The sequence below is a fragment of the Syngnathus scovelli genome, chromosome 10 (assembly GCF_024217435.2).
Source record: "Syngnathus scovelli strain Florida chromosome 10, RoL_Ssco_1.2, whole genome shotgun sequence".
Taxonomy (NCBI): domain Eukaryota; kingdom Metazoa; phylum Chordata; class Actinopteri; order Syngnathiformes; family Syngnathidae; genus Syngnathus; species Syngnathus scovelli.
In genome coordinates this window covers 2,415,715-2,438,486 of record NC_090856.1, presented here as the reverse complement: position 1 = coordinate 2,438,486, position 22,772 = coordinate 2,415,715, and the positions used below count along the sequence as shown (strand labels likewise).

At 45.2% G+C, this 22,772-nt stretch overlaps 6 protein-coding genes across 9 annotated transcripts; 1 reads left to right on the top strand and 5 right to left on the bottom strand.

Annotated features, from left to right (window-relative positions):
• Nucleotides 1–62: 62 nt before the first annotated feature.
• Nucleotides 63–3,294, bottom strand: traf3ip2l (TRAF3 interacting protein 2-like). Of its 4 annotated transcripts, none has more exons than XM_049719897.1 (10): nucleotides 3,126–3,294; nucleotides 2,224–2,292; nucleotides 1,504–2,042; nucleotides 1,401–1,437; nucleotides 1,232–1,299; nucleotides 1,060–1,157; nucleotides 919–987; nucleotides 737–853; nucleotides 591–665; nucleotides 63–363 (listed from the first exon to the last, which is right to left on the bottom strand). In XM_049719897.1, exons 2-10 carry the CDS (start codon nucleotides 2,250–2,252, stop codon nucleotides 217–219), a joined length of 1,179 nt encoding a protein of 392 aa, XP_049575854.1. In that variant the 5' UTR covers nucleotides 2,253–2,292; nucleotides 3,126–3,294; the 3' UTR covers nucleotides 63–216. The 4 variants fall into 4 exon arrangements, with proteins under 4 accessions (XP_049575854.1, XP_049575869.1, XP_049575862.1 ...); XM_049719912.1 differs by having other exon boundaries at nucleotides 1,504–2,036; XM_049719905.1 differs by having other exon boundaries at nucleotides 2,224–2,328; nucleotides 3,126–3,290.
• Nucleotides 3,295–4,022: 728 nt separating this feature from the next.
• chd1l (chromodomain helicase DNA binding protein 1-like) lies at nucleotides 4,023–10,418 on the bottom strand. The gene is made up of 25 exons (XM_049719885.1): nucleotides 10,241–10,418; nucleotides 10,032–10,144; nucleotides 9,794–9,900; nucleotides 9,604–9,709; nucleotides 9,497–9,528; nucleotides 9,136–9,217; nucleotides 8,916–9,078; nucleotides 8,654–8,809; nucleotides 8,494–8,586; nucleotides 8,334–8,430; nucleotides 8,113–8,186; nucleotides 7,937–8,047; nucleotides 7,495–7,609; nucleotides 7,266–7,419; nucleotides 6,977–7,169; nucleotides 6,762–6,907; nucleotides 6,530–6,693; nucleotides 6,267–6,460; nucleotides 6,108–6,206; nucleotides 5,963–6,033; nucleotides 5,736–5,850; nucleotides 5,080–5,188; nucleotides 4,755–4,959; nucleotides 4,284–4,370; nucleotides 4,023–4,196 (listed from the first exon to the last, which is right to left on the bottom strand). Exons 1-25 carry the CDS (start codon nucleotides 10,332–10,334, stop codon nucleotides 4,074–4,076), a joined length of 3,003 nt encoding a protein of 1,000 aa, XP_049575842.1. The 5' UTR covers nucleotides 10,335–10,418; the 3' UTR covers nucleotides 4,023–4,073.
• Nucleotides 10,419–10,503: 85 nt separating this feature from the next.
• Nucleotides 10,504–12,497, bottom strand: sft2d2a (SFT2 domain containing 2a). Its single transcript, XM_049726119.1, has 8 exons — nucleotides 12,292–12,497; nucleotides 12,145–12,234; nucleotides 11,717–11,802; nucleotides 11,548–11,629; nucleotides 11,419–11,454; nucleotides 11,273–11,331; nucleotides 11,150–11,179; nucleotides 10,504–11,033 (listed from the first exon to the last, which is right to left on the bottom strand). Exons 1-8 carry the CDS (start codon nucleotides 12,355–12,357, stop codon nucleotides 10,994–10,996), a joined length of 489 nt encoding a protein of 162 aa, XP_049582076.1. The 5' UTR covers nucleotides 12,358–12,497; the 3' UTR covers nucleotides 10,504–10,993.
• Nucleotides 12,498–12,682: 185 nt separating this feature from the next.
• tmem45a (transmembrane protein 45a) lies at nucleotides 12,683–15,660 on the bottom strand. Its single transcript, XM_049726139.2, has 6 exons — nucleotides 15,273–15,660; nucleotides 14,137–14,342; nucleotides 13,855–14,067; nucleotides 13,605–13,789; nucleotides 13,264–13,406; nucleotides 12,683–13,185 (listed from the first exon to the last, which is right to left on the bottom strand). The coding sequence occupies exons 2-6, from the start codon at nucleotides 14,330–14,332 to the stop codon at nucleotides 13,089–13,091; spliced, it is 834 nt and encodes a 277-aa protein (XP_049582096.1). The 5' UTR covers nucleotides 14,333–14,342; nucleotides 15,273–15,660; the 3' UTR covers nucleotides 12,683–13,088.
• Nucleotides 15,661–16,477: 817 nt separating this feature from the next.
• lnp1 (leukemia NUP98 fusion partner 1) lies at nucleotides 16,478–17,553 on the bottom strand. The gene is made up of 4 exons (XM_049726237.1): nucleotides 17,216–17,553; nucleotides 16,888–17,124; nucleotides 16,723–16,821; nucleotides 16,478–16,651 (listed from the first exon to the last, which is right to left on the bottom strand). Exons 1-4 carry the CDS (start codon nucleotides 17,417–17,419, stop codon nucleotides 16,478–16,480), a joined length of 714 nt encoding a protein of 237 aa, XP_049582194.1. The 5' UTR covers nucleotides 17,420–17,553.
• Nucleotides 17,554–18,654: 1,101 nt separating this feature from the next.
• On the top strand, nucleotides 18,655–22,724 carry tomm70a (translocase of outer mitochondrial membrane 70 homolog A (S. cerevisiae)). Its single transcript, XM_049724235.2, has 12 exons — nucleotides 18,655–18,960; nucleotides 19,391–19,564; nucleotides 19,738–19,864; nucleotides 19,949–20,058; nucleotides 20,266–20,414; nucleotides 20,499–20,706; nucleotides 20,775–20,909; nucleotides 20,984–21,091; nucleotides 21,166–21,282; nucleotides 21,348–21,445; nucleotides 21,567–21,689; nucleotides 21,760–22,724. Exons 1-12 carry the CDS (start codon nucleotides 18,721–18,723, stop codon nucleotides 21,911–21,913), a joined length of 1,743 nt encoding a protein of 580 aa, XP_049580192.1. The 5' UTR covers nucleotides 18,655–18,720; the 3' UTR covers nucleotides 21,914–22,724.
• Nucleotides 22,725–22,772: the final 48 nt, after the last annotated feature.

Sequence of the window (22,772 nt, the reverse complement as noted above, 5' to 3'; positions counted from 1 at the left end):
GGGCTTCCCTCCATTTTCTTAAATTCCCCCTTCTCTCCCCCACACTTTTATATCCATTAAAATATTTTTTTAACAAGTTTATTAAACATGTCTTTCCTATAACATTACAAAGGCAATGTAAAAAAAAAAAAAAGTCCAATCCAAAATCCCAGGAGCCCTTAACCGTTGAAGTCACAAAAAATGTCTCTTCATCTTCTTAGCTTGTTGAGAAAAGCTCTATATAGGGATGGACACGATGGTGGGCAGTTCTCCGATGGGTGGCGGGTTGTATTTCTCAACCCTCATCAGCCGTCGCAGGATGTCGTCGCGGTCCCGCGGCCAACCGTACACGTGTGTGTTCAGCAGCCAGTTGGGGACGTGACGCTGTGGGCAACGTGGAGAGGGTTGGTTATCTTCTTTCTACACTCACAGGTAAAACTGTTGATTTTACTTCCTTTTACTTTAATGACTATTTTGCTTTTAATATATATTTACATTTTACAATTAATTATAGTGTGTGGATGAGGTTGGATCCATTGCTTCACTGCTGGGGTAACCACAAGGGTTCCCCAAGGTTTCCTTTTAATCCAGTCCAGAACATTCAATCTTACCTTTTTTGCCCCAGGGAACAAAATGGGAATGAATCGGAAATTCTTGCTTCCGTTCTGGATGAACTCGTTCTGAAGCTGAACAGAAAAGAATCATCAACAAGAAGCCAACGAGAGGTAAGTTCCTGTCGGGGTTCTGTATCGGGGACCTGTTTGTGGATGTAGACGGTGTTGCACATCCTCTCGTCGTTGTCGGGGCTGACGTGGGAGGCCGTGACGGTCTCGTGGTACTTGGGGCTGATGATGATGATAATCAGGTATTCTTTCTGAGGGGGGTAGACGATGCCAGTCAGTTTGCGTTGCTGACCAAAACCCCAGAGGGGCAACTCACCTCGCTGAGGTAGCGCTCCATGAAGTCGATCTTGCTGATGCTGCGGAATTGTTGCTCGAATATGTCAATCTGAAAGCAGCATGTTTGATATTTCGGTCACTCTGGACTGGGAAGTATGGTGACATTTTCCAAATGTCCTACGTGAGTGTCGAAGCCATTATGTCGCAGCAGGGCCACGAAATTGATGATCTCGTTGACATGCGCGTCATCGTCCGCCTCATATGTGACGAACACCCTCCCTGCGACCATGTAGATGTGATTTAGCGCGAGATGACCAATCACGCTTCTCTCCAGAGTCACATGAGCTACTTACTCTGCTCCAGGGACAACGGCATGCTCTGCGTCAGCGGCTTCTCCGCAGGTGGAATGCTGTGGCCGCCCCTGCCAAACAAAATATTTAGCAAAGCAGGCTGCGACGTATGTATCGGTGAATCCTATGATCTGGTTTGTTTACGTGGAAAGAATTCCAAAGATGAACTCACGTCGGGGTGAATCGTTCCCAAGGAGGTCTGCAGTCACCTGTGTGTTAACAACAAAGCTGAGAAAAGCGTAGCAAAATGTGTGCAGCGACAAGTTGAGACTCACGTTGCTGCGGGGCGTAAGCCGCTCTGTTCTGATGCCACGGCAGCTTAGCGGGGCCCCCGGCCGGGGTGTCGGAGGGACACCGGGCCCAGCAGGCGGCCCCCGGCGGGGAGCACATGTACGGCGGAAGCGTGTGGTGCCGGCTGGGCGGCTCGGAGCGCAGCGAGCACGGCTGCTCCAGGCTCAACATGTGTCCGGACCGGAAGCTCTGGTTGCAGCAGCTACAGAGTTCGGTGGGGTCCGAGCCGTACGGGGGTCCGCTGCTGGGATATCCCGACCACTCGCCGGAGAAACTGGACTGCCGAGGCCAACTGCCGTCCGCCAGACTCGGAAACGGAGCCGGCGGGAAGGAACAGGAGCTCAGGCCGGAGAAGGAATTCTCGTCTGGGTTGCGTTCCCTGTCCTGCTCCGAACCTTGCGGGCCGAGCCGGGTGGAGGCGCCGGAGTGGTTGTAAAGGGAGGAGGAGTCCAGTTTGGGGGCGTTTGCTTCTCGCTGTTCTGCGCTCATGGTTTCATCATCCTCTTGGGGTGTGTTGCTGTAGCTCAGGAACCAATTCAATTCATTAAACTCAAGTATCAGAAGTGCTGCTAAGTGACACCTGCCATCTAGTGGCAGATGGTGTCATTACAACTTGATTATTACCAATAAGACTCTTGTTGGCAAAGATTTGGTTGCACTTTGGTGAAGAAATACTTTTCTTTTAAAAGTTTTGTGTCACTCACCTATTTGGAGATTTGCAAGCTGGCAGCATGATTGAGCCTTCGTATATCCATGTGTGTCTTCACATTGCACTTAATACAAACACACATGTATTAATGCAACATACTCTGATTTAAAAAAAAAAAACGGAAGTTACTTTTTACTTGAGTCATATTATTCTAAAGTAACCCCCACCTCTGTTACTACGCCCCCGGGCATTTTATGTTTTCGCCGCAATTATTTATGATTATGTTGAGGATTCAAAATGTCTCCACCCAAAAAATGTAACACGTTACAGTGAAATGTTATGACCGTATCACACAAAATAGAAAAAAAAACAACACACGCACAGCAATAGAGGGGAAAATGGTGTTTCCCATTTTTGCGTTAATATAAAGGTAGCGAACAAAGTGGTTGTTTAAAAACTCAAAATGTATTTTTTTTTTTGTTTTATGTTGAAATTAACAGTAAACGAGAAAGAAGCTCGTGGTATGCAAGAAGAATGTGCTTACGCAATGATTGGGTCTCACAAGTATAGAAAGACAAGAACACACACACGCACACTCGGAGTTTAGTAGCTTGACACGGGTGACTTGGTTCACGTGCGATGACGTCGCTTTTAAAACTTAAAGTCGTTTGATAAAATCACGCCCAGGTCTGCATATGTCTGCAGTACAAATAAAATCATTCTTTTTATCCTCGCGCAATTTGTTCCATTGAATGACGTATGACATATAAAATGACATTTAAAATGACATTCGCGGTTATGACCTCAATATATTTTCGCTCACATATTTTTTCCTTTGCTAAAGATCTCACGAGGAAAAAAAAACTCCAAACCTTCTGCGTTATTACAATATTTATACTGCTGGATTTTTTTTCTGTCAAGTTACAAAAATGCAAGAAAAAAATAAATAAATCTTACCGTCGCTCAAGCCTGTGTTGGTTGTGAGACTCCTAAGCGACGACGCGCAAATTCCCTCGCAGGAAAACGAGCTCGCTCGGCGGCTACTTTGTAACCGAGACGCTTGCTCGGTTTAATTTTGCTTTGTGATCTGACTTGTGGTGAAGTGCACTCGCTGTCCTGTCTTGTCTTTCCGCCAAGTCCCGCCTTCCGCCGACTTCCCACGCACTTTCAGCTATTTACTCAACTTTACACAAAAAGTTATTCTGCATGCTGATTTAATTTAATCATTCTTTCATTTATTCAGTATCCCACATATTGACTTGATTGCACATTTACACAATATAAAAGATTTCACTAACTTAAACACTACAAAAATAGCATTTAGACTTTCATGCGAATGAAATTATGAGTATTTCTCATAATTTTTGTGTTGCCCCCCCCATTTATTAATTAATCAACGTTAATTAATTTACTTAATTAAGGTCAATGAAGGAGCAGAGGTCAATGAAAATGAACAGTTTGTGCCTCACAGGATGGTAGTACGCCATGACATCGGCCGATTCAGAGATAAAGAGAAGAACTGGCTGATTAAAAAGAAAAGAGATAAAGAGAAGAACATCGCAAAGATCTTCAGTGAGGTGACGATCCAGCAAAAGGTAAAGGCTGGACAGTACTACTCCAATTAAGTCCAAATCCCTGAGGGAATTCTGCTCACTTAGAACGATTCCGTTGGATAAATTTTGTTTTTATTTGTTTTGAGGAAATAAGAAAAAAACACCTTAGGAGTATCGCTGGCGCAGCGCCGAGCAAAACACATTTTTGTCATTGTTTACATTTTAACTCAGTGGTAGTCGATCACTTTCTGTCAGCTTGCAATAACCTGGTGCTGGTTGTCTCCAAAAATGAAAACAGGCATGAAGTGATCATTGCTTTTATTGTTCTCACACAGAGCTAAGACAATTAAAGTTATGTAAGCGCGAGTACGAAATCTGCGCTGCCGACTTGTTTCTGTTGGGAAAAGCAAGCTTCCAGCCAGGCCTTGCCAACCAGCACGGCCCGATCGTAGCGGCGGGTCAATTCCCGCAGCTCCTGCTTTCACACGTGACAAAAAAAATAAAATAAATCACATTAACATGTGCAGATGACATCAGAGGGGTCAAAATTGCCACAGCTAACCTGAGCGTGGACCTCGTGCTCCACTTCGGCGACTATGTGCGTGACTTCGCCGCTCATCACCTCATCTTCATCGCCGTCATAAGTGCGCTCCAGCTAAGGAAGCATGATTCAAATACAACCCAAGAAGAAATGTAAGTCTCACTCGCACACACAGGACAACACAAACAAATTAATTATTGTGGAGAAAACACTGTGATGTGGTAAGTTAGCATGTTATGCTAAGTTTGGCGCTACTTAGCGAGTGCTATGATTTAGCTGGTAAATGGGACTCGTGCGTGATTTTTTTTTTTTGTCAAAGTACCATTTAAAGCCTGATGTCGACGTGTTTTTTTTTCATTTTATTTAATCTATATTTTTTAATATAATATTTGAATTAAAAAAAAAAAGAATTGCATAGTGACTTTTGAGACAAGCTGCATTATTTCTCATAGTTGTGCTTGCACCAGGTTGCAGTTCTCAAGGATATGTGACGAGGTAGCGGGCCAGCCTCTTCCTGTCCGTTGCCGTCAGGTTGTAGAAAAACACACGGACGCCCTTCATGAAACATGGCAGCTCCGAGGAAGTCCGTGGGGACGATGGGCCTGTCTCCTGTGCATCCGCGGCGGCCGAGCTGCTCGCCTGCGCCGAAGAGGTGGTGGCGGTGGATTTGTTTTTGCCACCGCGATTGTGATAATATCTGTCAGCCAGGTTAAGGGAAGCGGAAGCTCAAAGGTGGCGTTAATAGGAGATATTAATATCATTTGAGCTATTTTTAGAATTGGCTTCTTGTATAACCATTCCCCCCAAAAAAGGATACATGAAAGTGGGGATGCCTCTGGAAGCCAGATGTTTTCTGATCAGACGCTCGGTGCCGTACCAGTTGAAGCCCTTGGTGGCGTGGCCGATGCGAGGCAGGTGCACGCTCGCTTAAGCGTGAAGAAAAAGAACAAGTGTCAGCCAACCATGTGACCTAGCACGCATTCCAGTGTAGCCACAGAGGTAGCGGCGGTGACGGGAGTGGGGGGTGTCCTAGCATATCCCGTCAGTCAAGTCTAACCATGACATAAAAAAAAAAAACGCTGCTACGACGCCAAGAAAATGTTGCTCAAACCTGCAGTGTGAGAAATCAACTACAAGGGCAACAACAGTTATTTGTAGAATTCTCATGAAACTTTCTTAAAAAAATAAAAAATAAATAAAAGACTTTTACCTACAAAAAAAATTGTTTTCCTCGAAAATTAAATGTCATTTTTGCAATATTGAAAACAGTTTATCTAGCGGCGTGCTAATTCTGTTGTAATAATTTTTATTAACATTAAATATTCTAAAAAAAGTATTTATATAAAATATTGTGAAAAAAATCTTAAAAGGTAAGAGTAACTTAAAGAATTTAAAAATGTGACACAATATTGCAGGTGTACCTAATGAATTGGCTGACTGAGTGCATTTGGATTTTATTGATACGTTTTCCACCTTTGTGCCGTTTAGCGGCGGCGTGAATCTTTTTCAGGCCTTGGTCGAGTGCCGTCAGAAAGATTCCGGACAACTTGTTGGCTTTGTCTCGCTGTTGCGCGACGATGAGGGCCAGCTGAGGAGGGAGCAGAGGATACTCAAAAAGTGAACATGGTGATGGAAATCAAGACAGGAAGTCACACGGCGCCATCGCAAGCGCACACGTGAGTATATTTTCGGAAACCCACGTGATCGCTCCCGTCCAATCGGGACTGTTTGTCATCGATGGGGAAAAACAGCACGTTTCCGACATCCAAGTCTGTGGAGGAAAAACCGAGGGTTGGCATTTGTTACGTTTTTGATTCCCCCGCCAACTTTTTTTTCTTCTCGTACCTTTCATCTCTCCTGCCAGTTCGTACTGCCGCCGTGGTTCATCTGACCGCACCTCCAGCGCGGTGAACAAGCCTCCCTTCCCCCACCAGCCCGAGTCATCTAAGAAAATATATTTTATTTCCAAACAATCATTAGCGGGTCAGAAGGCGTGGCACGTACCCACACAGTGGACGATAATGGCGTCCCCACGTGCCGTGTGAGGATGCGTGACGTCTCCCAGGACGTAGCTGATGGCGCCGCTATCCGAGTCGACCGAGCTCACGCTGCTGCCGTCCTCTTCCTCCTCGTCTTCCTCGCTGTCCGGAGATTTCAGGCAGCGGGATGTGTAGCCTTGGGACGCCCACCACGCCATCCTGCGTGGAATGACATCAATGGTGATGATTGGTTGGTGGTGCGGCGTCAAATGTGTGCCTGAAACGGACTTTTTCTTGTACTTGTGCTCCTCCTGCTTCTTCTTGGCCTCTGCCTCATATTTGGCCCGCTTGGCGGCCGCCTCCTGGCGCTTCTGTCGACGCAGTTCCAGCTCCGCCTCCGTGAGAGGACGCCGCTTCCTGGTCGGGAAGATGAGCCCCGTCGCTGATGACACCTGAAACAAATACGGTAAGCACATTATTGGGATCCTACTGAGTTGAGTGTCGATGGGGAACGTCGTACGTCGGTTTTGTTTCGTAGACTTCGTCCTTCCCCGCCAGCATTCGGCAACTCGGCGAGCTGTTGCTCCAGCAGGCGCTCGAAACTTCTCTGGTCTTCCGAGCTGGGGTCCTTGCTGTAGTCCTTTCCCTCAAAGTAGTACATGTGGTCTGGGAGGGCAATAACATTTTCAACCCCTTGTTGATCTCCAGATGAGAAGCTCCACGGTGAAAACGTACTCTGCCTGTCAGATTCCGAGTCGCTGTCTTCATCGTCTCGCAAGGGGGAAGGCGCTTCGCCGACGTCATCTTGATCAGATGTCCAGCGGCCGTCGCGTGAGGCGCCGAGGATCTTCTCCAGTTTCACGTCCTGGACCGAACTCTCGTCCGAAGACAGCAACTTGTCCACGCCGAACTTCAAAATCTCACTGAGCTAAGGAAAGCATATTTTGAAATGGTTTCTCCAAACAATGTTTTATTTTCTGTATCTTGGAAGCCCCCCCAAAAAATTTGGTGGGGTTGCGCTCACATGCAGTCCGGCCGCCGCCGACTGGGCGCGTTCCAGTAACGAGAAGCGGCCCTCTTCGATCACCGTGTTGGTGAGCTCCAGCTTGGAGACGGCGCGGGAGTACATGATCTCCTCAACCGTGTCTCTGGCTAGCAGGCGGATCACCTTCACCGGCCTGTCACCAAAAATATAAGTTGTTTTTCATTTTTTCCGTCCAGGTAAACGATGACATCACGATGGAGGCGGACACCTGCTCTGGCCAATCCGGTGACAGCGTGCGGCTGCCTGCAGGTCGTTTTGAGGGTTGAAGTCGCTGTCCATGAAAATGACCGTGTCGGCGGCCGTGAGGTTCAGCCCGACGCCTCCTGCATGATATTTTTTAAGGTAATAATTGATAAATGAAATAAATATGGAAAATAGATTCAGCTACTTAATTCATATTCCATAATATCGTACATAAACTAAATCAGCCTTTTGATTAACTTCTACTTGAAGACTCATGCAGGACGTGAAGGCCAAAGTATATCGGGAAAGTGACAGGAAGTGGCTGCCGTCACACAGCGCAATGGCCTTGTTTTCGTCATCCTGTCGCAGATCTTATCTGCTTTCATCGGGCTCTCGCTTTCCTCCCTCACACACACACACACGCGTTTTAGCTGAAGATGCAAGATGTGACGAGCGTGCAAATTCACCTGCTTTGGTGCTAAGCAGGAAGACAAAAACATCTTTGCTGCTGAAGTTCTTCACAGCAAGATTGCGTTCTTCGCCGCGGACCGAGCCGTCCAGGCGTTCGTAGCTGAAACCTGCGCGGAAAAGAAATCCGACTTGTTTGGTCACATGAGGTACACCTGCTGCTAAGAGCGCTGACCTCTGTACTCCAAGTAGTCCTGAATAATGTCCAGCATCCTGGTCATCTGGGAGAAGAGTAGAACTCGATGGCCGCTACAAGCGAGTCACATTAAAAAAAAGTTTTAAGGAGGCCCTAAGTAAACATGAAGCCAAATAAATAAATAAAATAGAAGTTCATAAAAATTTAAGACATTTCTAGCATTTATTTACGATCCAGCAGGTGACAGCAAAGTCACGCACCCTTGCTGCAGGTAGGCCAGCATGCTGTCAAGAAGGCAGAGTTTGCCGCTGGCTTCCACCAGATGTTCCCCCATCTCAAACGGCTCAGGCTCCACTCCTGGCCGAGACAAAAAAACATTTAAACCTCATGGGAAGCTGCACCTGAAGTGAGTCACCTTACCATCAAACAGATACGGATGGTCCACACACTTCCTCAACTGAATCAGGATGTTCAGCAAACGGGTCTTGTTGCTTTGGTCGCTACCAAAAGCCTCTTGAAGAAGAAAGCACATTGTCGCCATCCTAACATGGTCCAAGAAAATCCTGGAAGTAACACTCACCGACATCTTTCATCAGGAGGGCTTTGTAGTATTTCTTCTGCAGCGCAGACATGCCGTGGTAGACCACCACTTCCGTCTTCTTGGGCAGGTCCACCGCCACCTCCGACTTGACCCGGCGGAGCAAGAAGGGCTCCAGGACGCTCTGGAGCTCAGCGGCTGGCGGCCGACACGCAATATGTATGTAGAACTTTTTCATTTTTTGAAGATGTTTCAGAAGTTGTGCATCTTCTCATTTTCTAAATGTTTTTGGGTTCAATCATACCGAGCGCAGGTCGATTCCGCACATCGGCGTAAGAGCGGGCAAAGTCGTCGACATCGTCCTCTGAGAAGATGGCGGGCTGGATGAAACTCAGCAGGGAGTAGAGCTCCTGCAGGTTGTTCTGGATAGGCGTGCCGGTCAGAAGAACCCGGAAACCCACTGAGAACTAGACAGGAATGTATTAGGGATGATGATAACGTCAAAGATGGCGCCCACCCAGTACCTCTGTCAGGGTCTTCCGGAGTAGAGAGTTCTGGTTCTTGAGCCGGTGAGCCTCGTCTACGACCAGAACCTTCCACTTCCAGCTGAGGGGGGACGGCAACGGCGAAACGGTAAGAAAAGAAATTCTGATTTCACTATACCAAAGCTTATTGGGTGAGGGAATTAAACAATATAAATAATACAAAATCTCAGCGTCAATATTATTGTTGTAAGCAGATGAAAACACAAGGGGACTGTGTCGCCATCTAGTGGCCAAGTTGTTAAATAACTTCATCAAACAACATCTTTACTTGGGATGGCTACCTTAGTCTATTTGAGTTTGGACTTTAAATCCAACCTTGAATTTTTGAGAGGACACTCACCGTCTCAGGAAGGAAGCATCTTTGAGGCAGAGCTGAAAAACAGGCCATCTTTAAAAAATAAAAAAAAGCTGAGGAATCAACAGACATGTTCCTCCATGTTCACACACCTCGTATGTAGTGAGCAGAACATGGAAGTCTTGCGCGTCCCCTTGAATCTCAATCCGTCTCTCTTTGTCTCCCTTGTAGCATAGCACAGTCAAAGATGGTGCAAAGCTGGATGGGGAAAAAAAAAAAACAAGATGAAACTTTTACAGGTAGACATGATTATTTTATGATGCTAGACTCAAACATCTTTACCGTTCCAACTCACTCCTCCAATTCTCCATGACGGAGAGCGGGCTAAGAATTAAAAATGGACCTTTGACATCAAGAGCGCATGACATGTACACCAACAGGCTGATGGTCTGAACAGACAAAACACAACAATTTAAAGTAAATAATATTAAAAAAAAAAAAACATTGCAGAGCGACCACAAGTCAGTCATATGCAACGAAAGGCATAATATTATGGAGAAACTTGATTATTCTCTCAAACCTGACAAGTTTTCCCCAAGCCCATCTCATCCCCCAGGATGCATCCTTGCTGGTTGTTCAGGCACTGAGTCAGCCACTGGACGCCATGCAGCTGGTAGGTCCTCAACTGGATCCCTGTTTGAGAGCCAAATTAGTCCAAAGTCCATCTTAGCTTCCTTACGAATGGAAAAGATGATTGAAACTTCCCGCCGCTTTCGCTGTAAAAGTTACCTTTTAAACCCCAACGCTGCAAGTCGCTCTGATTCAAAGTCGTCTTCTTTTTGGCGGGCACGCTGTTTTTAATCTGCAGCAATAATTCCGTCATATTTTTTACATCAAAGGGATCAAAACAGAAAATATTAGTGTACACAGGAAAGGCGTCTAAGCTGAGCGCTATGCCCCGCCCTCAAAGTCGAAAACACTTCCGCGTTGTCACGTGATGCAGGAAGTTATTCAACTTTTCGAAATTCTCCAAATTATAAAATACAACGCTATGATTTGCTCCAAGCCTGTTTTATTGTTTCATCTTAAGCAACAAATTGATTATGTTTTGTGATGGGGATACAAAAATAAAATACAGTCGAGACTCCCAAACAGTTCTGTCACGTGACTCGTCGACCCGAAAAGTAAAAAATACAATGTTAACATGCATATTCAAGGAAAAGAAGTTTAAAACACTTTCAAAATTGATTGCAGTATTTTGAAATGAAACAATTGGCTTTTTTTTTTTTACGTTTTTTATTGTGATACACCAAGTTGTGATACTTTACAGTAGCAGAAACATTTAAGTAAAAGCATTTTAATTTAAAATGAAATATATACTATACAACAAAAACCAACATACATAAAGATACAGGAAGAATAAAATATACATAATGCACATGCACCCCACTTTCATGTATAAAAATAAAAAAGGCAGGGGGGGGGGCATACACCTCTCCCTTAAATAAAAAACTGCAATATTGATGTCACCAGGCAAAGGCCTCATTTCATGCACATGGCCACCAACCTCAAGATGGCATCCCTGCAAAGTAATTTATCAGGTTAGACCAAAGCTACAAAAGTGTAGACAAAAGCAGTTCAATATGAAGTTATATCTATGTATTAATTTTTATCAGTGACAATGTTAAAATGACAAACCTGACAAATGGGATGTAAGAAAGGCTGTACCTGTAAAAAAAAAAAAAAAAAAATCAGCAATTTAAGTCCAACAAGGTCTGTAAATGTGAGGTGATATTTGAAAAGGAAAGATGATAAACTCACCAAGTGAACGACAACACTTGCAGGATGACAAACAGCAACGCCAAACCAAAGTTTTTCCACTAGAACCAAAGAAATACAATTACTGGCAAGTTGGCTTGAACTAAAGTTTTTTCTAAGTGACATAACAACCCACTTAAGTCACTCACCCAGAAAGCGGCACAGAGAGTCAAGACTAGACAAGTCTGAAATAAAACACACACACAAAATTGTATTTTTTAGTGCAAAAAATAAACACCCAATTTCAAAAAGTGGTGTAGTGGATAAAATGAGCTCACAATCATTATAGTGGTTGCCAACGCTCTTGTCTTGTCACACATCCTCTTCAGTTGCTTCATGGGGCCCATCAGGAACATGGTACTGTATAGCATTCGTTTGGGGGCGGGGTTAAAAGGGTGTGTAGACTTTTGATATTGCCTGATGACACACACTGGTACATACACTAACCTTGCCAGGGTACAAATATTTCCAAACGTGTAAAAGACGATGAATAGGATGATGCCAATCCTAGGGATGAAAAGTAAGCACACCCCCTGCAAAACACAACGATTCGTCTTTTGTTTGAAAATATTATTAAAAAGTAATTTGGTGGATTTATTAAAATGATAGCAATTTAGACTCACGGTAGTCTAAAATGTTTTGGTCCACTATGAGGATTAAAAAAAAAATAGTTTTTGAAGATCAGGCACAGTTGATTAGAATGTAATTTATATTAAAAATAAATAAAAACTGATTTAAAAGAACAATGTAGTTGCGTTAAAGTCAGAGCATCAGCAACATTCCTGAGAGCGAGACCAACCAGTAAAACCACAACAAGGCTACACTCAGCTTTCTCCTCCCCAACAAAATTTTGCCCGTTTCCGTGTGGGTCTTACGAGAATGGCGCAAACTCCTCCGATCACAAAACAGGCGATGAATCCTTTCACGCGAGTCCCCCAGCCCAGCGTGGATGCTTCGTTCGCCGCCTGCACAAACAACCGCGGCAATTAACGATCAAATCAAATTAATTTGCTTTTGCTTACCTCTAAAATCGTCCTATCTTCTCTGCGCGATTCCTCGCCGCTTAAAACCGATTTGAGTTTATCCATACCCAAGTCTGGAGTTTTCTTCTTGGATTTCCTTTTTGAAATGAGGACAAATGTTGCGAGTATTTCCCTGAGTTGCACGGCGTGACCTACCTGAGCGTCTGGATGACGTCACCACCGCTTACCTGAGCTCGTCAGAGCGGAAGTGTCGCTCTTGAGGAAAAACCGTGCCCTGTCGTTGTCCTGGCAACCACACTCAGTCTTTTAAATTGAATTAATAAAAAGGCTTCGTGCACAGGCGTTTGTGGCAGCTAGGGGGTGCTATAACCCCAGTTAAGCCTCGCCAGTGGTTTTATTAGTCATAATTTTACTATTTATTTCCACAACAAGCACATTTAGACATAATATTTTTATTAGTGTTGCAAAAAACATGAGACTGTGATAAAGTGCAAGTCACTCTTAAAAACATACCGTCATTATTTCTTAACACGTTTGTAGGAACATAAATAGAAGTGTGTGGTTTGTTTGTTCACGACCAAATATGACGTAACAATACTCAAGTGTAATGACATGAAATAATGTTATAAAATACAGTTTGGCAAAACAGGGCCCCACCCTGCTCATACTGGCTAGTATAGCAATAGCAAAATAGCTAGCTACCGTTGATATCATGGGCCCTGAAAATACAAGCTACTAAAGGCTGTTAGAATAACACATGAAGGCAGTGATGATTCTCCTCACACCTCAAACATATTGTCCCTGATTTTAAACGACCACGGTGGCGGTGGTCGACGTCACACCGCCTCGTCCTCAGACTCGGGGTCTTTGTTACTGCGCTTCAACAGGCCCATTTCCACTGGGGGGGTTTTCTTCAGTCTGGTGCGAACAGCACTAGGAAGGAATTAATGAGAAAAATGTTAAATGTTGGGAGAAGGAGCGAAATGATTCTTGCTATCCGCACATCCTCACCAGCTGACCAGGCAGTAGAGCGTGCCTACGGCGAGCATGGCGAAAGCGAGGTGCCATGAGTAGCACATGGTGATGAACATCATGTTGTTGTGGTCCTTGGGGTCCCACTGGGCCCCACTGGGAGGGTACAGCACGTAACCGATCTGGGATGCAAACATGAGAGAAAACTCAGGCGGTTGCTTAGCAACGCACTTGCAATTCTGCTGGGACCGCTAGTGGGAAAGTAGCAAAATGGCCGCCACCTGAGATGAATGAAAATGCATATTCCAAAACTTAATCAGAATAGCGCCTTTGGACTAGTGGGGCCGCCTAGAATACTAAGAAAACATTTGACTACTCACCTGCCAGAACCAGCTACCCTGCAACAGCGTCAGGGCGCAGCGCAGCAGCTCCAGAAGGATGTTGCCTCGGTGAAAAAGCTCCAGGAAGGCCACCACCGCCCCGCCGAAAACAGCATAAAGCAGCAACATGTGCAAATGCACGTCCAGCATGGACCGGCCATGGAGGTGATAAAGGAAGAGGAACCCTGCAAGAACAACATTTCGTCTTTTGGTAACGTTCTCTCTGAAGCTTTTTTACTGAATGTCCAACCTTCATTAAAGAAGGCGATCGCCATCATCATCCTGTCAAGGGCGAGGGGTGCGGCCTCGGTGGTGTGGACAATCAGGGACACGCATCCAGCCAGGCCGAAGAACAGATACATGGTGGCGTGTTGCCAGTTCATCAGATCTTTCCATTGCTTCTCCGCAGAGTCATACAGCCTGAGTCTCGGACCGTCGGCCAAGAACTGCTCCGCTATCATCCCTGGATGACAAATGGCGGCGGTCAATCACATAACGGACCTCCCGCGGGATGTCACCAGCTTGCGCTCACCTGCTAATGAGAAGAAGAGAACCAGCGAGCTTTCTATGACCTCCAGGCGACGCTGCGCCGCTCGGCTGCTCAGCCGGGTGGAACCGATGTTCTTGTTCCGGCGGGTGGCGTGCCACAGTGAGTACTTTGCCGTCCACCAGAGGCCGCCAATTAGGAAAAAGGTCCCAGGAAGCGCGTGGCCCTTGAAGCTCCCCATGATGCAACTCCTGCAGTGGGATGATATTGAAGGAAATATTTACTTTAGTTATGACTTTGCGTCGTGTCGTGAGAAGGTTGAGAAGGAAAAGGATTGGTGGGCTGGAATTGAAGCACACAGTAATGACACATAATTGTGTGAGCGAGCTTGTACACACTCGTATTTGGAGCTTCAAATCCGATTTAGAGAATAATTTTCTGACAACCTGCTTGATTTGATTTCACAAGTAGCGCGGCAAGCATCTATTTTAGGAGATGATGATCAAACGGTCGGTCACCTTTTGAAAGCAAGGACGCTCAAACATAAGTGGATGTTTGTTTTCGGGCAAGACCACTTCACGATGAGAAAAACAAAACCATCGCCGTGGCAACCGCTGTGTTACAAAAGAGGCTGGAGTGAAGGTTAAAAAAAAGAGTGCTTGGGGTTTTTGATTAATTGTGAAAATGTAAATAGAAGCATCAGATGTGCCAAATGGTGCACTGACAAAAAACACTAAAATGAATTTAAGTAAGTTTAGAATGAAATTAAATTATTTAAGGACCTGGCTCATTTGTCAGCAAGCTATTTTTGGAGCTTTTAAAATCAACAAAAAGCAGACGGTTCTTTTTTTACACAATACAAGTTTACAACACAAGACGAAGGTACATTCGAACATTCGAAATAAACAAAATATGGGGAAATTGAGAATAAATTGTAATTCAAGATAGATTTTTCTGTATTACATAAATGATTAAAACGTAAAAATGCTGTATGGTATTTTTGTAGGGATCTTGAAAAAAGATATTTATCAGTAAAAAGGTTAAAAATAAAGCAGAAAGTCGTATGTGAGTTTTATAATGTACGGCTTATTTAAAATAAGTAAGCACAAAGCATTTAAGAGAGAAAAAAAAGCTACAGTACATTCTAAAGAGTGGAAAAACCAAGGAGGTGAGCATCTTACCCAAAGTAGCTTTGTCTCCTAATATTTCAAAAAGAAAAAGTTAGTTAAGATAAAAATGAAAACTTCTTGAATTTTCCATCATTTGCCCAAACTTCCTCATCGAAGTAGACCCTGACTTTCTCCTCAAAATCCTCGTCGGCTCCGAACCGTTTCACAACATCTTTTTTCCCCATTTTCCCTCTCGAGCGCTGTGATTGGTTGGCAAGGCTCAGCGACGTCACATTCACGATTTCCCGATGGCCGAAACACGCGTCAATCTCAGGTTTCCACGTGTGCACTTTCTCTCCGCCTGCTCAAGAAAAAAAGAGAATTCACAACTTTCCGTACTGCCGAGTCGAACCCCGTAAAGACGAGGCCCGCAGCACGTACACAGGAGCCGAGGAAGTCTTTGTCCACTTTGGCACCTCCCCTTGCCAAGGAGGATTTGTTTATTATACGTATTGGGCGATAGTACACAGAAAAACGAGTGGTTCCTGAAGGGGACACCTATTTAGGAAATGAATGGGGGGGGGGGGGGTTTGAATCATTAACAATGAAAATAGGTTTATTTTCAATTTACAAGAATACACAGAAATTATTATTTTCAATACATTATATATTCATAGTGGCCTGTATTGGGAGTCATGCACTCCTTCACTACTCCCAAATAATAACAAATAAATGCAATTTACATTTAAGTCCGTGTGTGGTAAATAATGATTTTTTTTTTGCAAATTGGAAAATTGACTTTATAGGGAGTGATCCTGAACAGAACCCAGGTGGTACACGCCAAACACACAATCCACTTCATTAGGTACACTACAGTACATGAGCTATTTAAGAGTGTAACAGTGAACCAGACCAAAGTTAAAAAAAAAGAATCGCAAATATATGAGTTAACTATTACTTTCGTGAAGACAAGGAGGAGTTCATGCAGCGATGGTGGAGTTGTGGAGCAAATTAGCATGCAGGCGTTACAAAAGCTGGGACAGGACTTTGAGGTGGGACGAGAACCAGGGCATGGACACGAGCTCATCCACAGTCATTGCTCCATGCACTGAAACACATTGTGAGATACATTTTTATTAATATATCTGGTAAAGTAGTTGTCAGCACAGTGGAGCGTGTGGTCAGCCTGCATGTCTTGCCATCAAAAACTTGTAGACTAAAATCTCTGACGTGGCAATTCTGCGTTTGGCCTACCGCTGAAAAATATCGTGTTAAGTTCAACGGTGTCGGCGCAGGGAAAGCTGCCGGCGGAACGGCTGCTGCTGCTGTTGTTGTTTTTCAGGGGTGACGGCGCCGACTTCATCCGCGGACCTCCGCCTGTCGCTCAGGAGTCTCCTCACCATGCAGGTCGCGGCCGTCTCGCTGCCGCACGGCTCGGACCTACGAGCGGACTTTCGTCCAAAAGCAAACTAGTGAGTTTTCATGACATCACGCATGGCAAGTTAGTATTTACAAACATTACCTCCTTGTGGAAGGTGTGGGCACAATGCGGCTCTTGAAGGCCAGCACCATTTTTGTACACGTTGTCATGACACAGCAGACACATCTTGACATCGCCGTTCTGAAAAACAAAAACGCATGATGAAAAACGAGCGTCGTCTTCATTTTGTGACCTCTGCCTGCTCACCTGGGACGGGGTGCATTTATCTTGAAGACAAAGTCTCTTTTGAAAGGATTCGGTCAGCTCAGGGATGGTTCCGATGCGGCTCTCCGGGACGGCCGACTTGGAGCGTCCGTTGTCGTCCGAGGATGTCCGCCGAGCCCTCTGGTGAGGTTTGACCTCACCCTTGTCCTCTCGGCTTTTCGCGTGACTCGCCGTAGTGGCCGCGTGTAACCGGTTCAGCTTCATGGCGTCAAGTTGGGACTGTGGAAAAAGCAGAACCATTTTATCTACCATTTCATTTTAGCTGAGTCACCATTGATTAATCGATGAGGTCATTGTGTTGCATCCTTACGACTGTTGGAAGAGATGCTCGTCTGTCAACTCTGTTCTTAGCCGGTCTCCTAAAACTTCGCTTCCTTTCACGCAGGTGTCCTCCTCCACCACCTCCGCCGCGTCCTTCGGCTCCGTGTCCCCAGTAGCTGCTCATCCACTTGGTAAAGTTGCCGTCATCATCCTCGTCGTCCATGATGATGGCAGGCAAGAGCCTCAGCGACATGACTGTGGGATGCGGTGACTGACTGAACGCCTGACTGACTATTCCCAGATTATCCTGAAATAACCTGCCGCAATCCCTTTCAATCTATTAGCTGGAGGAGAGTTGTCACTCTGGAGGGACTGACGATGGGAGTGTTTGTTTTTGGAACCCTTTTCATTCCAACCCAGTCAGCATCCGCCCCCCACCCCCTCCCTGAGGCATCTCCACAATGTGCCATACTTTCCATGAGTGCATCAAACATATCAATAGTTATGGAGTGCTTCCCTGGTCCTGGTATGTAGGACAACAAAACATCAGCTTATAACACTTCCGTGTGTGCATGAAGCGTGTGAGGAAAAATACCATTATTATTTTTTATTTTTTTCATTTCATTAAAAAAAAACACATTTAAAATGGAAATTTACTTGACAATACTGCCCCCGGTGGCCAAGTAATTATCACTAGAAGGAGCAACACAATGTACATTGTAAAGAGTAGCAAAATATGACAAAATTGTTTCTTCTTCTTCTTCATGTTTTAATTGAATATATTTTAACATGACTAAAACAACCAGATTTCATGAAATGACTTTTCATTTGACAATATTGAGTTTTACAGGCGCTAATCTTGTACATTTCCAACAGGCCTGAGATAAACAACGCGAAGGGACTGCATGTGATTCTTTGCAATAGGGTCACTTAGACACGAAATCATCATTTTTATTTTATAGGTTACCATTATGTTGACACGTGTGTTAGTCTTTGCCAACTACTCTGTCCCATTTGGGAGCTGAGCCCTGTTGTGTCTGGACGCCACTCGATGTTTTTTTGCCCCCGGCTATTTGTTCTCGACCTGTGACCGACACTCACCAGTCGTCAAAGTCAGCTACAGTCAACCCCGTCAGGCTTAAATAACGTCTATAACGAAGAGGTGTTAAATCTAAAATTACTCCAATAATATTAAGGAGACTTGGATAATCTTAGCTCAGTTTATCGGATTTCAAATTCAAGCTCGGGGTTTCTCAGGCAAGGGTTGTATTTGAAAACAGATTTATTGTTACAAAAATGGATTGTTTGTATGTCTAAAGCACCTTTAAATTTTATTTGAGACAACAGAACAAACCGTCAAAACACAAAATAACATATTGGACCTGAACTAATCGGAAGCAAGTTTGGACTACAAATGACACCACTAAAAAACTACAACTCCCGTCAGCCGCTATCCCATGATTCTTCACGTTGCTCCAAGCACGCGAAGAAGACGACTTGCGCAGAACTGCTAACTTGCTAGCTAGCGTGCTAGCCGATCCTGGGTTGCTCATCATGGCTGCCTCCAAGCCAGTCGAGCCGCAGTCCGGCACCGGCCTTCCCCGTTGGCAGCTGGCTCTGCTGGTCGGCGCTCCCATCGTGCTCGGGGTGGGAGCCGTGTACCTGTGGAACCGCAGCAAGGCGAAGGGACGCCCGGGGAAAGGCAGCGGGGAACGGATAACACCAGAAGGCAGCGCCAGTCCGGAGCAGGGCCAAGACAGCGCTTCGAGAGCCAACCAGGGGCTGGACAACATGGTACCGCTCGGCCTATTCGCTTGGAGGCGTTTTCATTTGGCGTAACCGCGAGGGTTGTAGCGTGCCCCGGGGCTTGCTGGGCGGCTTATCCGGCCGAGGGTGTGTCATTGCCACTGAGGTGACGCGCACCCAAGGACACCTGCCTGTGACAGCCTACCCTCCGGCTGGGGAGGCCACGCGCAGTCGGTCTATCGACTCGATTAAACAAATGAGACTATGCTAATGCTACGAGCTCACTAACTTACAAATTTGCAGGGCTGCTTGCTAATCCGTGACAATGCTATCGTTAGGATTTCATTGTTACCTAACTTTACCATAAAATATGTTTTATGTTTGACAAGTATAATTATGTCAATTTAATTGAAGTGATTGCGACATAGGCAGATGCTGCAAGTTGGTTATTGCTCCTGTGTTCCTCCTCCCCTTTTAGAGCCCTTTGGACAGGGCCCAAGCAGCAAAGAACAAAGGCAACAAATACTTTAAGGCAGCCAAGTATGACAATGCCATCAAGTGTTACACCGAGGCCATCGCGCTCTGCCCAGCCGAGCAGAAAAGCGACCTGTCAACGTTCTACCAGAACCGAGCAGCGGCCTTCGAACAGCAGGTTGGCACCACACTCAACTAAACAACTAAGTTCTTGAGTCCTCTGCTGCTTGAGGAGATCAGGCGTGTCGAAGTTACATTTTGATGCATAACTTACATCCCTAAAATGTATATAATCTGTTTATATAACTGTCTCTAATTCATTCATTCATCTAATCGTTTGTTTTTCCACAGATGAAATGGACTGAGGTGGTGCAGGACTGCTCAGAAGCTGTGAAGCTCAACCCGCGCTATGTCAAAGCTCTTTTCAGGAGGGCCAAAGCTTTAGAGAAGCTGGACAATAAGAAGGAATGCTTAGAAGGTGAGAGGTGTAGATGTGTGTGAGGGGTAAAAATGAAAAAAAAAAAAGTTTTTGCGTGACATTCCTGGTTGTGTGGTATCACAGATGTCACTGCTGTGTGTATCCTGGAGGCCTTCCAGAACCAACAGAGCATGCTGCTGGCAGATAAGGTGCTCAAGCAGCTGGGGAAGGAGAAGGCTAAAGAAAAATACAAGGTATGTACTTTCCTTGTTTGCACTTTAACTATAGACTAAAATAACAATAAACTTCAATAACTGTATTCAAAACAATGCCATTTAAAATATTTACCAAGGGGGAAAAAATATTGTATGAGTTCAGGGAGAAACACTGACACCTAGTGGCTGGAAATAAGCATAGTAAATAAACTTGCTTGAAGGGAAACTATGTTCCGTCTGTTCCAGAACCGTGAGCCGATGATGCCTTCGCCTCAGTTCATCAAGTCCTACTTTGGTTCCTTCACCGATGACATCATCTCACAGCCCCTGCAGAAGGGCGAGAAGAAGGATGAGGATAAAGACAAGGAGGGCGAGGCCTCTGAAGTCACGGCCAGGTATGAGGGAAGATGATTTGCTCTTTCTCAAGGGGATGGCAAGCTTGCGATTTGGCGCTGTTAAAAATTGCTCCACCTCGTTAGCTCGGGCTACCTGAAGGCCAAGCATTTCATGGAGGAGGAGAACTACGACAAGATAATCAGCGAGTGCACCAAGGAAGTGGACTCTGAGGGCCGCTACACGGCCGAGGCGCTGCTGCTGCGCGCCACCTTCTATCTGCTGATCGGCAACGCCATCGCCGCTCAGCCCGACTTGGACCGCGTCATCAACATGCAAGAGGCCAACGTCAAGGTGCTTGAATTTTTTTTTTTTTTGCTTGTTTTCTTTTGGTGTGTGCTCATCTATTTTCTCGTCGGCAGCTGCGAGCCAACGCTCTCATCAAGCGTGGCAGCATGTACATGCAGCAGCAGCAACCCATGCTGTCCACGCAGGACTTCAACATGGCGGCGGAGATCGACACGCGCAACCCCGACGTGTACCACCACAGGGGGCAGGTATGAGTCAGGTTGATCAATTCCATACTAGTTCCAGAAGTGCTGTTTTATGACTCGTGGTTATGTTTGCTCAGCTGAAGATCCTGCTGGACCAGGTGGATGAAGCCGTGGGGGACTTTGACGAGTGTATCCTGCTCAGGCCCGACTCGGCTCTCGCCCAGGCACAGAAATGTTTCGCATTGGTGAGTTTTGACAACCGTCCGCCACGTTTTAGCGTGAACGACTTTGCGTGACAAACCACTCCCGTGTCCTCCAGTATAGACAAGCGTACACGGGCCACAACCCATCACAAGTCCAGATCGCCATGGATGGCTTCGAGGACGTTATCAGAAGGTTCCCCAAGTGCGCTGAGGGCTATGCGCTCTACGCTCAGGTAGGAACTCAGATTTATTCTTAGCGTGACATCAATACTTGAACATTTTCATACCTCCTTCTTAGGCTTTGACCGATCAGCAGCAGTTTGGCAAAGCCGACGAGATGTATGACAAGTGTATTGAGCTGGAACCCGACAACGCCACGACATATGTCCACAAAGGGTAAGTGTGACACAACGGAGGATTCTTACTTTTTGTGTCTACAGATCTGCTTTGGGTTCAGCGAGGCTTTAAAAAGGGTGTGGCGTAGTGTGCTATAAATCTTGATCCCTATTCTACGCAGATTGTTACAGCTCCAGTGGAAGCAAGACCTAGACTTGGGTCTAGACCTCATCAGCAAGGCCATCGAGATTGACAACAAATGTGACTTTGCCTATGAAACGATGGGAACAATTGAAGTTCAAAGGTGAGTTGACCCGACTGACCTTTTTCGAGATGTGCGATAACCAGAGGGTAACTTCTTTTTTTTTTTCCAGGGGCAATCTGGACAAAGCGATAGAGATGTTCAACAAGGCCATCAACCTGGCCAAATCGGAGATGGAGATGGCACACTTGTACTCGCTGTGCGACGCGGCGTACGCCCAGACGGAGGTGGCCAGGAAGTACGGCCTCAAGCCGCCAACGCTCTAACTCGGCATCAATCTGAAGGTTGCTCGTTCTCCAATCGTAACTGTGTAACTGCATCGATTTGTTTAAGCGAGGTGAGGAAAATGCTGGATTATAATGTAAAAAATAATAATTCGAAGAGCCCGCCTGAGCATCGTGTTTACGTTGTGTTTGAAAAAAAAGGGGATAGAGATGACTTGTCAGCAGAGAATACTGTGAGAGAAAGTTTGACTATCAAAGTGTTTTGTTCCATTTATCTCCCAATATCAGTTCCAAATTGAAGATTCAAAACATGTAGCCAAATATGTCATGTCTGTCTTGGGAATGCTTGGGCCTGTATGCAAAAGTTGATTCGGAAGCAGGGAATGGTATTTCTTTTTCCGTTTTGCTTGTTTTTTAAAATATTGAATTGCCTGTTTCTTTTTTTTTTCTACATTGCGTGAGCATGTTCACTTTCTAATGTAAATGTAACGCCTGCGCTGTTCGAACACTAGGAGAATCAATCTTATCAGGCTGACTTAAAACGCCTCCTTTTTATAGCACCTGCATTGTTAAAACAGTTGTACGATTTAATTTACCTGTTGGGGAGAAGAAAACTGGTTTCATTTACTTTTCACCTGCGGGGTGTTATCCTTTTAATCTCATTACCTGAGCCTTTTTTTTGTTGTTTCTCGTTTTACAGACAGGCACAAATTTCCTATTGGAATTGTTGTAAACGTTTTGAGATGGACACTTTGATTTTGACTGACAAGTTCTACTGACATTCTTCATCGATGTGTATGGTGACCAAAGTGAAATAGAATTTGAATCCTAATAAAGTTATGATTCCTGGAAAGACTGTTGATATGCTTTCGCTTTTTATAATAAATAAAAATCAACGCAA